Here is a 17,513-nt window from a genome sequence, read left to right on the forward strand (position 1 = left end):
GTAAATTTGATGAGAACGGCTAAGCAGAATTTTTTTATTCTATTTTATTTATAAAGCAGATTATAACAGAAATCATAATTGGGTATTTCTTTAACTTCTGCCACTGCAGTGAATGGATGCCGTCAGAATGAGAGTCCAAACAGCTGATAAAAACAAATAAAATAAAATATCTTTTCTGCATAGCCTTTCTCATCAAATTTACAAAAATTCTGAAAGAAATAAAATGTAAAAAAAAAAAAAAAAATATATATATATATATATATATATATATATATATATATATATATATATATATATTCCCCTCACCAATGGATCTCTGTAGTGAATGGGTGCCATCAGAATGAGAGTTCAATGGTAGCAAGGTCTGAAGTTGTGTAGATTACTGTGTGGATTATTGTGATGTTTTTATCAGCTGTTTGGGCTCTCATTCTGATGGCACCCATTTACTGCAGAGGATCCGTTGGTGCGAAAATTATGTATTGCTAGCTTTCTCCAAATCTGCTCTGATGAAGAAACAAACTCACATAAAATCCACAAGTGATCCAAACAACTCTAGACTGGCTACCTTTGAACCCTCATTTTGACGGCACCCATTCACTGCAGAGATCCATTGGTGAGGGAAAACAATTAATATATATATATATATATAAATTTAATGAGAAAGGCTATGCAGAATTTTTTATTTATTTTATACATAAAACAGATTATAACAGAAATCAAAATAGTTTTTTTATATTTATTTATTTATTTTTTTACATTTTACTTTTTATTAATTGTAAATTTCATGAAGCAGATTATAACAGAAATCATAATTGGGTGTTTGTTTAACTTTAGCCACTGCAGTGAATGGGTGCCGTCAGAACGAAAGTCCAAACCAAGTGAAAAGCTGCATGTTTGTAGAAACAAATTCATCATTAAAATGTTTTTATCTATAAATCTTTGCTTCCAGCTACCTTTGAACTCTCATTCTGACGGCACCCATGTGCTGCAGAGGATCCATTGGTGAGCAAATGATATAATGCTAAATTTCTCCACATCTGTTTTGATGAAGAAACTGTACAAAAAACACCCAACTGGCCCAACCACGCAATCCAATGGCGTGGGCGAAGGTATAATGAGGCTGAATACATTTTCAGCAAATTTTTATGTTTGGGTGAACTGTTTCTTTAAGACTTGTAAATGATTTGTTATGATTGACTGTTTCTGAATACTTAATAGGCTTATATATGTTAATTTGCTCGTGAATCTGGCTTCAAAACACCCATTTTTGCGGCTTAGTTTCCATAATGGTCCTTGCTTGGCTTGGGGAGGGAGATTGGCATGATCAGAATTAGATAATGACTATTATGTCATCAGATCATCGTTTGACAAGTACCGAATGAGGAGGATTTAGCTTTGTGTAGTAGCGTAATCCATTCATTAATAAGGGATAAAAGCTTTTTAATATTTCTCTGTGCTAAGCCTTCTAGATTGACCCTCTTCTTCTGTATGTTGTAGGATATTATTGTTTATGATGACCGCTGTTATATAAATCTATATTACAGATTTTTTGTTGGTAAAGGATCAATGTGTTCATTATTAGCTGCACATTATCAGGGTTATTAATGGTTTGTGGTTGTTCCCGTGACATTTCATTCCATACGTTTTACTCCAACAGCTACTGCAGTTGTCAAATGCAAACACACCTACTGTAAATCCGGTGCTCGGTCACATGGATGTCTGCCCACACCAATGCAGCGCTAGGGAACTGTAATGTGTGCAGACGCTGCTAAATATACCTGTCAGTCATGTGCTGTCACGGAGTATTTTAAGACGGCTGTGCGTTTTGCCACCATACCTGCAGCCAGACTGAAATAACACATGCGAGGCTGTGAAGACACCATGAGCCTTTGGCTGTGAACGGCTCAGTTTAGACTCTCATTCTCTGAGGTGTGAAAGTCACTGTTGGTACTAGTTGGCTTATTTGCAGATGCAGTGTGGCAAAGTGTCTTTAATTTGATGAAAAAATAAATCTTTATTTAGTTTAATTTAATTTAATTTAATTTTATGTTATTTTATTTTATTTTTCATTTTACACATAAAGCAGATTATAACAGAAATCATAATTGGGTGTTTCTTTAACTTCTGCCCCAGGGTTTTTTTTTTTTTTTTTAGACATTAAACATTTTATTAGATTTTTTTATTTGATGAGAAAGGCTATGCAGAAAAAATACTTTATTTTATTTATTATTTTATTTTATTTTATTTTATTTTATTTTATTTATTTTATTTTATTTCATTTTATTATTTTATTTTACACATAAAGCAGATTATAACAATCTATTTTGTATATTATCATTATGATTTTTAGATCACATTATTCGAAAATTTGATGAGAAGGGCTAGCAGAAAAAAATAAATACTTATTTTATTAGAATTTTTTACATTTTATTGTATTTTTTAATCATTCTTGTAAATTTGAAGAGAAAGGCTATGCAGAATTTTTTTTTATTATTTTACACATAAAGCAAATTATAAACATTTATTTTTAGAAATTATTATTATAATTTTTATAAAGATCTAAAGGGCTATGCAGAAAAAAATATTTTTTTTTTCCACATTTTATTTGTTTTTTATTAATTGTAAATTTGATGAGAAAAGCTATGCAGAAAAAATATTTTTTTTAAATTTAATGTAATTTTATTTGGTTTCATTTTATTTATTTTATTTTTTATTTTATTTTACACATAAAGCAAATTATAACAATCTATTTTTATAAATTATCATTATCTTTTTTATAAATATCACATTAATTCTTGAAAATTTGATGAGAAGGCTATGCAGAAAAAATATTGTTTTCATTTTATTTATTTTGTATTAATTCTTGTAAATTTGATGAGAAAGGCTATTCAGGAAAAAAATATTTATTTCATGTTTTTTATTTTCTTTTAATTTAATTTAATTTTAAACAAAGATGATTATATCAATCTATTTTATAGATTAGCATTATCATTTTTATAAAGATCACATTAATTCTTGCAGAACAAAAAATTATTTTATTAAATTTTGTTTTATTTTATGTATTTTATTTTACACATGAAGCATATTATAACATAATCTAATGTATAGATTATCATTATCATTTTTATGAAGATCACATTAATTCTTGAAAATTTAATGAGAAAGGCTATGCAGAAAAATAAATAAATATTTATTTTATTTAAATAAGTTTTTACATTTTATTTATTTATTTTTTTGTAAATTTATTTTTAAAGATTATCATTTGTATTTTTATAAAGATCACTTTCATGTATGATTTGTTACAATTTGTTACAATATATTTTTTACATTCATCATTATATTAAAAGAAAATAATAATAATAATTATTATTATACATACAATCTAATAATAATAATAATGTAATTTATAATAAATATAGCTGTAATATGTGGGACAGCTGTATTGTGAAGAGGTATTAATTGTGAAAATATTATGTAATTTTATGTATTTAGTAAAAAATAAAGCCTTTGTTATTTAATAATGCAAAAAATGCAATTTCCATCCTACAATGTCATAATACACAATATATTTGGTAGAAATGACACTTTTGTGGAAATGTAAAAAAAAAAAAAAAAAAACAGATCTGGATCCTCTCACTGCCCATCCAAGCTTATCTGGGTGATTCTTTCCTACATTTCTGAAGCATTCTGGGTAAACACACAGAGGGCTGCTGCTTCACTGTACAGCAGAGCTCATCCTCCTCAGGGACTCGTGTGTCCTTATTTGGGGCGAAACGACAGACCCCGGCCCACAGCAACAGCAGTGCCCTCACCATCTATTTACAGCTGGGGCAGGGGAGGGTGTCCGGATTATTTCCAAATCTCCCTGAGTGGGTCTGGCTGAATGCTTGTTTAAGAAAGCCAGCCGTGCCGTGGGCCCTTCACAGCGCAATTATCAGGCCTGTTTCTCATGACTCACTTCTAAGCTGAGTTGTTTATCTGAAGGCCTGGCAGAATCTGGGCTAAACTTTTTTCAACGCCACTGCGTGACCCAGGACACTTTCCAGAGACACTACTGTAGTTCAGACACAAATAGAACAAGCCTTCACCTATTTTCCCATGAATATCAGGGAAAATAAGAGCCATGGGGGACATAAAATGTCAAAATGAGAACATTACCTGACTTATACTGCATGTTTAAATAGAGCCATTTGCTTTTATTTAGTTGGGTGCTTTGCTGATTGTTTTTAATACCCCTGTTTACTTGCATACAGATTTCTCAAATGGTGTCAGAAGGCAACCGAGAGGGTCTAAACGAAGCCGCGCTCAACCGCTACAATGCTGACCGGCCCAATGCATACAGCAGCCCTGCCGCTCCAGCTCCTGCCCCGGTCACTACAGCGCCCTCCAGTGGCACCTCCGCCGCTGCATCCTTCTTTGCCAGGTAAGACTCTGGGTTGGATGTCACATGACCTTCAATATGTTGCCTATTTATTTAGATCAACAGGCTGTGGTTTGTTGCAATTCTGTGCTACACTTTTAAAAATAAAGGTTGTTTTTGGCGTCTAAGGTTCAGTGAGAAACCTTTTCTCATCTGTAGAAACTTTCCATTTCACAAAAGGTTCTTTATAGTAGAAAAATGGTTCTTTAAAACCAAACCTCCTTTTGGAGACTTTTTGGAAATTTTTAAAAGAGTGCATCTGCTTTTGAAATACTGTCAGAGTATGTACTGCATTTATTGAAAAACATATTCTGTAAATGTGCAGGTGTTTTGTATACAATCTGGACATTAGCACTGTCATATGACCTATGGCGCTATGTTGCTGTTATGGCTTTGTAGGATTTTCATGGATGCATACTTGAGAATCTCAGCTGAAGTAGTACTTCATATGGTTATTTTTGGCATACTGTTTCATGCATACTGCATATTTTGCAAAACTACAAAAAAATGACCCCGTTCAAAAGTTTACATACACTTGATTCTTAATAATGTGTAATTTTTGTGTTTGTTTAGGGTTAAACCCTTTCCAACAATAACTATGATTTTGAGATCCATCTTTTCACACTGAGGACAACTGAGGGACTCATATGCAACTATTACAGAAGGTTCAAACGCTCACTGATGCTTCAGAAGGAAAAACAATGCATTAAGAGCTGCGGGGTGAAAACTTTTGAAAAGAATGAAAATGTTTACATTTTTCTTATTTTGCCTAAATATCATATTGTTTCTGATTTAGTACTGCTTATATACTTACAGAATATACTTACATGTTTCCCAGAAGACAAAATAAGTTAAATTTGCCCTGATCTTCAAATTCAAAGGTTTTCACCCCCCCTCCCCCCAGTTCTCAATGCATCGTGTTTCCTTCTGAAGCATCAGTGAATCAGTTTGAATCTTCTGTAATAGTTGCATCCGAGTCTCTCAGTTGTCTTCAGTGTGAAAAGATGGATGTCAAAATCATACAATCATTGTTGGAAAGGGTTCAAATACACAAAATTGCTGAAAAACCAAAGAATGTGTGGGACCTGAAGGATTTTTCTGAAGAAAAGCAGGCAGTTTAACTGTTTAGGACAAACATTTTTAGGTCATGTTTGCTGTTGTCAACACTATCTGATTGGTTTAGGGTAGGGTTTCGTTTAGGTGGTACGTTACTTTCAAACGTAAAACAGTATTAAAATTTTACCGCCAATTACTAGACATTTATTAATTTTGTAATAAAATGTTGCCAGATTCACGTTGATCTGTTTTGGGTAAAACTGAACCCGTTTTTTGGCACCCCTTACTGGACATTTCACTTCATGAAATTTGATAAAAAAATAAATAAAAGGTAATACAATTTTGTGGAAATGTTGCCACAGGCACATTTTTCCAATAAGCCTGGTATTTGAACATACTAGTCATCTGATGTATAGTTTTTGACACTATATAATAAGGAAGGATTGGACGTATTTAAGCATAGGATTGGACAGTTTTGGTAGTTGAATCAATGAAAAAGCACAGTGAGATCTATTCTGATACCATGCTAGTTTTCTAGCAGTATTTTATGGTAGATTGTTTCCGCCACTGAATTAAAAAAAATTAAGGTTATTGCGACTTTTTATCTCACAATTAAGTCAGAATTGTGAAATATAAACTCACAATAATGAGTAATAAAGTCGGTTTTGTGTGATATATATACTCGCAATTGTGAGAAAAAGTCAGAATTGTGAGATAAAATATCGCAATTGCAAATTATAAAGTCAGAATTGCAATTCTGAGAAATAAAGTCAGAATTGTGTGATATAAACTCGCAATTCTGCGAGCATATCAATCTTTTTTCACAGCTTATATCTCGCAATTCTGACTTTATTTCTCGCAATTGTGAGTTTGTGTCTCGCAGTTCTGATTTTATAACTTACAATTCTGACTTTATAACTTGCAATTGTGAGTTTATATCTCACAATTCTGAGAAAAGAAGTCAGAATTGTGAGTTTATATGGTGTCATTCTGAGAAAAAAAGAGCTGCGAGAGAAAAAAAGTCAGAATTGTGAGATAAAAAGTCACAATTACCTTTTTTATTTTTGTATTCAGTGGCAGAAAACAGGCTTACCTGGGATTTGCTGCACATGATTCAAAAACACATGATCCAAGTAGACAAGAGATAGATTTATTGAATTTTATCTACCTTAATGAGTCCTTCCTACTATAAGAGAGCACAGTCTTAAAAAATGACAGCTTCCCTTCCCCAGCTTTCCAAGCTGCTCTTCTTTAGCATTTTGCAACATGGTCTGAATATCTGATGAGCTTGACGCACATCTGCAGCCAGCATATAAACTCTGTCTGTCATTTCACAGTCATTCAGGGGGTGTAGCGGGACTTGGGGGTCAAACGCCAAGAGTGTCTGCATGTCCTCTCGAGTTCGATCCCTCACTCGCACTCATCGTCACAGCTGTCTGTTGTCAACAGGACATTTCTCACACATGCAAACATATATGCACAAATGCACAGGCACTGAAAGGTGTCATCACGTTAATGGTGTCATATGAGTCACAGAGTGACTTTTCCCATAGCTGTCTTGCTGTAAAAAATTATTCAATCTAGTGTGGATCATTTGCTCCTATGGTTGTGTGTATTGTCTTTTGAAAGAAGCATTATGTCATACTGTACTATAGGAAAGACATCTTCTCCTCTGTCAAGTGATTGGTGCTCTGGTCTCTGTCGCCCTGTGGGGCGTGGGAGGGGGCGAGGACATAGATCATGGGCTTTTATCAGAGCTGAAGTCGAGGAGGAGAGCGCTGGAAGATAGCAGGAGACGAATGGCTCATGTGAAACCTCAAAACCTCCCGTTTTCGTGAGAGCCTCTAATAAATCAGGCCTTCTGCAGCAGCTGGATTTTATGAATTTATTTGTATCAGAGGGCTACAGCTGTGGTGGCACTGTGATTTTATCTTCCTCTCCTCCATCTTGTTCTTTGTGCCCACTGCATAGATGCCAGAAGACTGGCCAGAATGAAAGGAAGAAATCCTGCCTTTCAGTTACATTAATGGAGGGTTTCTGCAGGTTTTTTTATGAAGGTCAATTTAAGATCTTTCTAAGACCATGTGGAGAAAATTTAAGGAGCAAATTGAAGGGAGCACAATGTATATTCTCTAAATGTAAATGTCTACAATACAACTTCCAATTGATCTCCATTACTTTTTAATTCATTTAAAAAAAAGCTTAACTAGAATATGGAAGCAACTTGATCACACTGTAAAAAATGTTCTTAAAGGGGAAACGTTTTCATACATCATTGGCAGATATTTGCTTAATTTCTCAGAAAACAAGACTTCAGCTGCGTTTTAAGTAAATGCATTTTTATTTATGGCTGTTTAGATATTTGTATTAGAAAACAAGATCTTTGTCTTTTTCTGAGACAAAATTTGGACTATATATCCTCCTAGAATTTCCAAGCTAGAACCACCAAGCTTGGGTTAGACCTTTAGACCGGTCTGACTCGAGTTGCTATAACTTTTCTAACTGATCCGACTTATGGTTTTTGGTAAACAGATGAGCAAAACGATTAAAAATCTCATAGACATTCATTGAGGGGGTGAAAATTTTTGCACTGTAAGATTAATAAAGTGTTTAAGCTGTCAATCACTAGCAAAGCTTAATGGCTATCCTAGAACAACATGCTAAATCATGCTAGCAACATACCAAAACATGTTAGAAATGTGATAATCATGCTAAAACATGTGAATCATGCCAAAAACATGCTAATCATACTAAAAGCAACATGTAAATTATGTTAAATCATGATGCAACATGCTATTAAGATCTATCTAACCTATCTAAACTTTTAAACTTCAAGCAGTTACAACTGCTTCAAACTTTCAGGCAGGCTTTCTCAAGCCAACTTCTTCATCTTCTTCTTTCTCTTCTCAGACAAAATTTGGACTGTATCTTCTCCTAGAGTTTTCAAGCTAGAACCACCAAACTTGGGTCAGATCTTTAGACTGGTCTGACTCGGACTGCTCTATCTTTTCTAACTGATCCGACTTACGGTTTTTGGTAAACAGACAATCAAAACTACGAAAAAGTCCCATAGACTTTCATTGAGGGGGTGAAAACTTTTGTACAGTAAGATCTATAAAGTGTTTAAACTGTATATCACTAGCAAAGCTTAGTGACTATCCTAGGACAATATGCTAAATCATGCTAGCAACATACTAAATCATGTTAGAAATGTGCTAATCATGCTAAAACGTGAATCATGCCAAAAACATGCTAATCATACTAAAAACAACATGTAAATGATGTTAAATCATGATGCAACATGCTATTAAGATCTATCTAACCAATCTAAACTTTCAAACTTCAAGCTTTTACAACTGCTTCAAACTTTCAGGCTAGGCTTTCTCAAGCCAACTTCTTCATCTTCTTCTTTCTCTTCTCAGACAGAATTTGGACTGTATCTTCTCCTAGAGTTTTCAAGCTAGAACCACCAAACTTGGGTCAGATCTTTAGACTGCTCTGACTCGGATTGCTCTATCTTTTCTAACTGATCCGACTTACGGTTTTTGGTAAACAGACAATCAAAACTACGAAAAAGCTTTTACAACTGCTTCAAACTTTCAGGCTAGGCTTTCTCAAGCCAACTTCTTCATCTTCTTCTTTTTCTTCTCAGACAGAATTTGGACTGCATCTTCTCCTAGAGTTTTCAAGCTAGAACCACCAAACTTGGGTCAGATCTTTAAACTGGTCTGACTCAGATTGCTAGATCTTTTCTAACTGATCCGACTTACGATTTTTGGTAAACAGACAATCAAATCTACGAAAAAGTCCCATAGACTTTTATTGAGAGGGTGAAAACTTTTGCACATTAAGGCTATCAACATCTATCCACATCTTTCTAATCTATCTATATAAACTTTCAAACTTGAACTGCTTCAAACTACTTTCTATAATAGGTATGCAGTGAATTACATTGTTGTACAGGAAACGCAGGACCTTTGCCAGAATGGACACCAAGTGAATCACCGTGATGCAACACCAAAGAAATATCCAGCCAAAATCCTTTCACACGCTTTGTCTGAGAACATCCCCTCAGCGTGTTTCTAAACTGAGACTTTAACATGGCTTTGAGGTATCACTAATCTTCCTGTCACAATCTCAAACCTCTGCGGTTTGATTCGTTGTCCTCAGGTGAGAGGAAGCAAAGCTCTTTCGGAAGTGAAGATAGTGTGACAGTAGTGCTAACCTCAGCTTCAACTTTAGCAGGAACCACGTCTCCCTTTGATATGTCATTTGGGTGATATTCGATACTAATCTAGCTCACTTTAAAATTCAGACAGCGCACTAGTTGATGTGTTAGAGAGAAAAGTGAGCTAGAGAGCTGGAAGTTGTGTGTGTATAGTACAAACAAAAAAATCGTACTTTTCTAACACATGATATATTGGTGCAGGTTATTACAAAGATGAAAATGCATGGATTTGCTTTGCCTATGAAATGGCTCTCAAGGCAAACATCTTTATGGATTATGGAATTAAAATGGTTTTTGAGTAGCGTTTCATGTCAGTGTTCGTGTCAGATCTGTGAGAGAATCCCTCCGATCTCCTGATAGGCTGTTTAAATTACTTTAGTTGTGTTTTGGTGATGATGGCTGTTGATTGGCTGGTTGTTTCATCCAATTAGCTCGCTGACAGTTGCCTGGGAACATGATTAATATCCTGCTCCAGTGCTAATGTCATCCCATTTATAATTAATATTCATGAGAGGATTTTCTGTTGGAAAAAGTTTCAGCTTCTCCTTGTTTGTCCGTTGTTTTGTTTTACATCTCTCATAGCCGTCTATCAAATGTGTCAGCGGGCAGAAAACATTTACAGTAGAAACCATTTGGCAGCGCCTCTGTTCTTGAGATGTGGTACGTGGTTTTACATGAGGGATAAACAATTATAACTGATGACATTTAGCTTCATCTGTAGACTGAATTGTTATACTGCTTGTGCGCTCTTAATCCCTATGAGGGATCTTATACTGTAGATGTATTGCTCAGACACTGTAAATATTTCTTTAATGTTCAGATCACAGAGAGGTTAAAAGGCGTCCAGTGTGATTTACTGGCCTCATATCAACCATGCTGGTGGATGCCAGACTGAGCGTATATACTAGATCTGTGCTTTTCAACTGGTGTGTCGCAGGACAGCAGGAAAAAACAATATTGAATGCAAATATTAATCTGCAGCTATGGTTTTAATGATGTATAAATAGGAAAATAATACATAGGCTTACGAACCAGGGTTATTATTGGCAACTAAAACAAAAGCTGAAATTGCAAAATAAATAAACTGAAATGTTAACTGAAATAAAATATGAAAATACTTTTTTATCCCAGCTAATTGGCAGTACAATTAGTAACTTGAGTTTTGGTAAAACTGAAATAAAAATTAATAAAGTGAAAAAAAAATGAATAAAAAAATAAAATAGCCATATATAAAAAACAAAAACTACTGAAAATTGCAAAAAAAAAATGCTAATAATTTTACTAAAACAGCTGAAAATGAATGAAAAATAATAAAATAGCCATATATAAAAACAAAAACTACTGAAATGACAAAAAATGTAATTAATTTGACTAAAACTGCTGAAAATTAATAAAAAATAATAAAATAACCAAATATAACAACAAAAACTACTGAAAATTTAAAATAAATGCTAATAATTTTACTAAAACAGCTGAAAATGAATGAAAAATAATAAAAAAGGCATATATAAAAACAAAAACTACTGAAAATTACAAACAATTCAAGTAATTTTACTAAAACTACTGAAAATCAATAAAAAAGTAATAAAACAGCCATATATAAAAACAAAAACTACTTAAAATGACAAAAAATGTAATTAATTTTACTAAAACTGCTGAAAATTAATACAAAAACAATAAAATAGCAATGTATAACACAAAAACGACTAAAAATTACAAAGAATTTAACTAATTTTACTGAAACTGATGAAAAAGAATAAAAAAGGAATAAAACAGCCATATATAAAAAAACAAAAACTACTTAAAATGACAAAAAATGTAATTAATTTTACTAAAACTACTGAAAATTAATAAAAAGTAATAAAATAGCCATATATAAAAACAAAAACGACTGAAAATGACAAAAAGGCTAATAATTTTACTAAAACAGCTGAAAATGAATAAAAAATAATAAAATAGCCATATATAAAAATAAAAACCACTGAAAATTACAATAAAATGTAATTAATTTTACTAAAACTGCTGAAAATTAATAACAAAATAATAAAATAGCAATGTATAAAACAAAAACGACTAAAAATGACAAAGAATTTAACTAATTTTACTGAAACTGATGAAAAAGAATAAAAAAAGGAATAAAACAGCCATATATTAAAAACTAAAACTACTGAAAATTTTAAAAATGCAAATAATTTTACTAAAACAGCTGAAAATCAATAAAACACAATAAAATAGCATATATTAAAAACAAAAAACTACTGAAAATTACAAACAGATCAACTACCAAGAACAAAAACAAGCAAGCAAGCAGGCAAACAAACAAACAAACAAATAATATTATTTTTATTCAATATTATATTCAGCTTTCAACTGTATCTTAATCATTTTATTTCTGTCTATGAAATGTTTTGATAATATTTTGAGTCTGCCCTTCATGTCTATAGTAAAATCCTGAAGCAAAACCAGTTAAAAAACACTGACTAGATATAAAATGCCCATCCCACGCTCCTTGTGTTGCTATTGATTCTGCATTTTTCCACATGTGTCTGCTGCTCCTTTTTTTTTTTTCAGAGCAGTGAAAGGAGCAGGAGAGAGTGTGCCGCGTGATTTATAACCGCAGTGCCCTCATGTAGCAGACAATGTCAGCCATCCTTCGGCAGTAAAAAAAGAAGGTTGTAAATTTCAGCCGAAGGTGCGGGTTTACATGAAGGACGGCCCTCTTTTGTGTATATATGTGTCTCGGCCTGTTGTTTGACAGGTAAAGACTATCCTGCCAAAGTGCGTGTGTGTATATGTACACCTGGCACACATTTTTCTCTTTGTTTGAAACAGGACCGTGTCACACCCCTTGCGCTTTTCCCCTGGCCTCACTGTGTGCACCTGAAAATTTACAGACGTCGTAACATGCCTTCTTGAGAGAGTGCTGTGCTTTATGGGACAGGTGTCATGACCTGACCATCCGGATGTGTTCAGTTAAAGATGTGGCAGGGCTGTCAAACTCAACTGCGCATCTGTAATTTACACGGCACCTTTCCAGAAACCAAGAAACACATTCTGTACTTCTTTTGATATGTGCGGCAGATTGTCTCTCTCTCTCTTTGAATTTCTGTCATAGTATAGTATATATTGCTGTTGTGTATTATAAAAACATTTGTAATTTACATTTTCCAAAAATTATTCCAAGCAAAGTCACAACAAGAACAGTTGCAGTGTGTTTAAAGAAATCGTTGGAGTGAATGATTATGACTCGTATAGGTTTTGTTGCCAAATGAATCACTTCTGAAACATAGGTTTTGTTTCAGAGTGAATGTTTTTGAACAAATACAGTCCCTTGAATGAACTGAGTTTTAAATGAATCAGTTGAGTTAATGATTCAGTGATTTGCTCATGTAGGTTTTGTTGCTGAATGAATCACTTGTTTTGTTTCAGAGTGAATGTTTTTGAACAAATCGTTTGAGTGAATGATTCAGTGACTCACTCATGAAGACAGTCACTTGAATGAACAGTGTTTTTGAATGAATCGGTTGAGTGAATAATTCTATGACTCACCCATATAGGTTTTGTTACTTAATGAATCAATTGTTTTGTTTCAAAGTGAATGTGTTTGAACAAATTGATTGAATAAATGATTCAGTAATTTGCTCAAGTAGGTTTTGTTGCTGAATGAATCACTTGTTTTGTTTCAAAATGAATGTTTTTGAACAAATCATTTGAGTGAATGATTCAGTGACTCACTCATGAAGACAGTCACTTAAATGAACAGCATTTTGAATGAATTGAGTGAATAATTCTACGACTCACTCATATATGTTTTGTTGCTGAATGAATCACTTGTTTTGTTTCAGAGTGAATGTTTTTGAACAAAATATTTGAGTGAACGATTCAGTGACTCATGAAGACAGTCACTTGAATAAACAGCGTTATGAATAAATTGGTTGAGTGAATGATTCAGTGATTTGTTCAAATAGGTTTTGTTGCTGAACGAATCAATTGTTTTGTTACAGAGTGAATGTGTTTGAACAAATTGGTTGAATAAATGATTCAGTAATTTGCTCAAATAGGTTTTGTTGCTGAATGAATCATTTGTTTTATTTTAGAATGAATGTTTTTGAACAAGTCGATTGAGTGAATGATTCAGTGACTCACTCATGAAGACAGTCACTTGAATAAACAGTGTTTTGAATGAATCGGTTGAGTGAATAATTCTATGACTCACCCATTTAGGTTTTGTTGCTGAATGAATCACTTGTTTTGTTTCAAAATGAATGTTTTTGAACAAATCATTTGAGTGAATGATTCAGTGACTCACTCATGAAGACAGTCACTTAAATGAACAGCATTTTGAATGAATTGAGTGAATAATTCTACGACTCACTCATATATGTTTTGTTGCTGAATGAATCACTTGTTTTGTTTCAGAGTGAATGTTTTTGAACAAAATATTTGAGTGAACGATTCAGTGACTCATGAAGACAGTCACTTGAATAAACAGCGTTATGAATAAATTGGTTGAGTGAATGATTCAGTGATTTGTTCAAATAGGTTTTGTTGCTGAACGAATCAATTGTTTTGTTACAGAGTGAATGTGTTTGAACAAATTGGTTGAATAAATGATTCAGTAATTTGCTCAAATAGGTTTTGTTGCTGAATGAATCATTTGTTTTATTTTAGAATGAATGTTTTTGAACAAGTCGATTGAGTGAATGATTCAGTGACTCACTCATGAAGACAGTCACTTGAATAAACAGTGTTTTGAATGAATCGGTTGAGTGAATAATTCTATGACTCACCCATTTAGGTTTTGTTGCTGAATGAATCAGTTGTTTTGTTTCAAAGTGAATGTGTTTGAACAAATTGCTTAAATAAATGATTCATTGATTTGCTCATGTAGGTTTTGTTGCTGAATGAATCACTTGTTTTGTGTCAGAGTGATGTTTTTTAACAAACCGTTTGAGTGAATGATTCAGTGACTCATTCATGAATACAATCACTTGAATGAACAGCGTTTTGAATGAATCAGTTGAGTGAATAATTATATGACTCACTTATATAGGTTTTGTTGCTGAATTAATAATTTGTTTAATTTCAGAATGAATGTTTTTAAACAAATCGTTTGAGTGAATGATTCAGTGACTCACTCATGAAGACAGTCACTTGAATGAACAGCGTTTTGAACGAATCGGTTGAGTGAATAATTATATGACTCACTCATATAGGTTTTGTTGCTGAATGAATCATTTGTTTTGTTTCAGAGTGAATTTTTTTAACAAATCGTTTGAGTGAATGATTCTATGATTCACTCATATCGGTTTTGTTGCTGAATAAATCATTTGTTTTATTTCTGAATGAATGATTTTGAACAAATTGTTTGAGTGAATGATTCAGTGACTCACTCATGAAGACAATCACTTGAATGAACAGCATTATGAATGAAGTGATTTGTTCATATAGGTTTTGTTGCTGAATGAATCACTTGTTTTGTGAATGATGTGAGTGACTGAATGTTTTTGAACAAATCAGTTGAGTAAATGATTCAGCGACTTTTATTTTGTAACTCCGTTTTTTTTTTTTGGCAGAAACTATGTTGAAGTCTTTCAGCTGAACATGTTTTTCAAAAGTGGATTTATTTTAATTTATGTAAAAATGTAAAAATATTTAAAAAAAATGGAATTACTGGAAAATGGAAACTTGCATACACTCTATTTTGTTTTATTTAATTTTAATTTATTAAAATATTTTTTCTTAAAAATTATTTTAATATTCAGCTGGCGTTGAACGGGTCAATACAGGACTTTCTTTCCAAAAGTGAATTTATTTAATTTATTTTTATTTTTATTTAACCATGCAGTTATATAACCAACAGCAAAGAAACTTTCAGAAGCTTTTTATTTTATTTTACCATGCAGTTATGCAACAATGCAGTTATTTTATTAAAAAATAAGCTGGCTCTGAGCAGGAATATTAATATGAATAGGACATTTTTTCATAAGTGGATTTACTAACCCTGTGTTGGCTCCATCAGCTCCAGTCTGTGAGTTGCTGTCTGCTGTTGGCACACGATGAATAGCTGATCTTGCTGCTGCTGCTATCTGCCTGCATGAGAGACTCTATCATCAACCTTGCTCGCTGGAGTCAGGGGGCCAACCGTCACCCCTGCGCAACCATGCCTGACATTTCAACAACCCCTCCTCTCCTTTCCTTGACTTCACTCAGCCATGTCACGTTCCTGTGGCTCTCATTTGTTCCTGCGGTACCCCTGATCCCAGGTCTCGGCCGCTGCACTTTAAGTAAGGACACACTGACCTAAAACGGTAGAGCGGGCAGCCCATATGGAAGTGTTCTTTTAATGTTTTTGTAGCGGAAAAAGCCTTACAGTGTTGTGGTTTCTTATCTAGAGCTCTGTGTCTGTTTTGTATCACAGTCTCCATGCTTTCCTATACGGATCCTTATCTGTCACTGTATTAGTAATCATTCATCCCGTTGTTTAAAGTGGGATTATGCAAGGATGTGAACTCTATATTTCTCAGTTTGCTTGTGGTATCCCAATTTCTCACACCCCTTAAGGAGGTTCTTGTGTTGTAAGGTGATCTCGAGAGCATTCAGAAATCATGTAGCCGTATCAGTTCGATCTATTTCTAGATCTGCCCTGGCCCACTCAGGTGTGCCGTCCCAGGTGTGTTGGCACAGGAATGGGTCTCTCTCGTGCAGAGGGTAAATTGACATCTCAGCAATGGCTCAATTCCAGTACAGGTCGTTCTCCTCCTCTTTCTCAATCCATCTGCTTTCCCTCCACCCTCACAGCCCTGCTTTACCCCCATCTAAACACCCTCCCCAGAGCCCACTGCTGCTGTTTCTGCTGCTGCAGCTAGATGGTTATTTGTAAACAGTTTGGCTAGTTTAAAAATATATATATTTGTATATATGTGTGAATAATCTCATATTTCTAAGGGAAGAAAACAATGAAATATCATTTTATTTATTTGTTTGTTTGTTTGATTTGTTTATTTATTTATTTATTTTAAATATATACATACATGCATGCATACATGCATACATACCTATATTTATATATCAATAAACATTGATTACATTGTATTTGTATAATATTTTAAAATCATATTTATGATATAGATTACAAAAATAACATTTATTTATTTTCCTAAATTTCCAGTATTAGCATATATCAATTAACATGCAATTATATTTTTATAATTATTTTTTAAAATTACATTTATCAAATTGATTACAAAGACAAACATTTATTTATATATTTATTTTCCAGTATGGGAATATATCAATAAAAATGCAATTATATTTTGTAATTATTTTTAAAATTATTTTTATGAAATAGAATACAAAGACAAACATTTATTTATTTATTTCCTAAATTTGTAGTATTGTCATATATTAATAAAAATGCAATTAAATTTTATAATTATTATTATTTTAAAAATAAATCAAAGAAACAGATTACAAAGACAAACATATATTTATTTATTTTTTTTCCTAAATTTCCAGTATCGACATACATTTTAATAAACATGCAATCAACATTTATATATTTATTTAATTTCCAGTATTGTTATATGTCAATAAACATGCAATTACATTTTAATAATAATGTTTTTAAATGATATTTATAAAATAATTATGAATACAAACATTTATGTATGTATGTATCTATTTGTTTGTATCCAGTATTTGCATATATCAATAAACATGCTATTATATTTTTAGAATTATTATTTTTATTTTATTTTATTTATGAAATAGAATACAAAGACGAACATTTATTTATTTCCTAAATTT

At 32.8% G+C, this 17,513-nt stretch overlaps 1 protein-coding gene across 1 annotated transcript in view; it reads left to right on the forward strand.

Moving 5' to 3' along the window:
* Positions 1–17,513, forward strand: part of kif26ba (kinesin family member 26Ba) — a 134,270-nt gene that overhangs the window by 52,554 nt on the left and 64,203 nt on the right. Inside the window, exon 3 of the mRNA XM_073827554.1 lies at positions 4,254–4,423. Within this exon, the coding sequence (XP_073683655.1) occupies positions 4,254–4,423 (170 nt within the window). The remainder of the gene's footprint in view (positions 1–4,253; positions 4,424–17,513) is intronic.

This window comes from Garra rufa, chromosome 21, assembly GCF_049309525.1.
Source record: "Garra rufa chromosome 21, GarRuf1.0, whole genome shotgun sequence".
NCBI classification, from domain to species: Eukaryota; Metazoa; Chordata; class Actinopteri; order Cypriniformes; family Cyprinidae; genus Garra; species Garra rufa.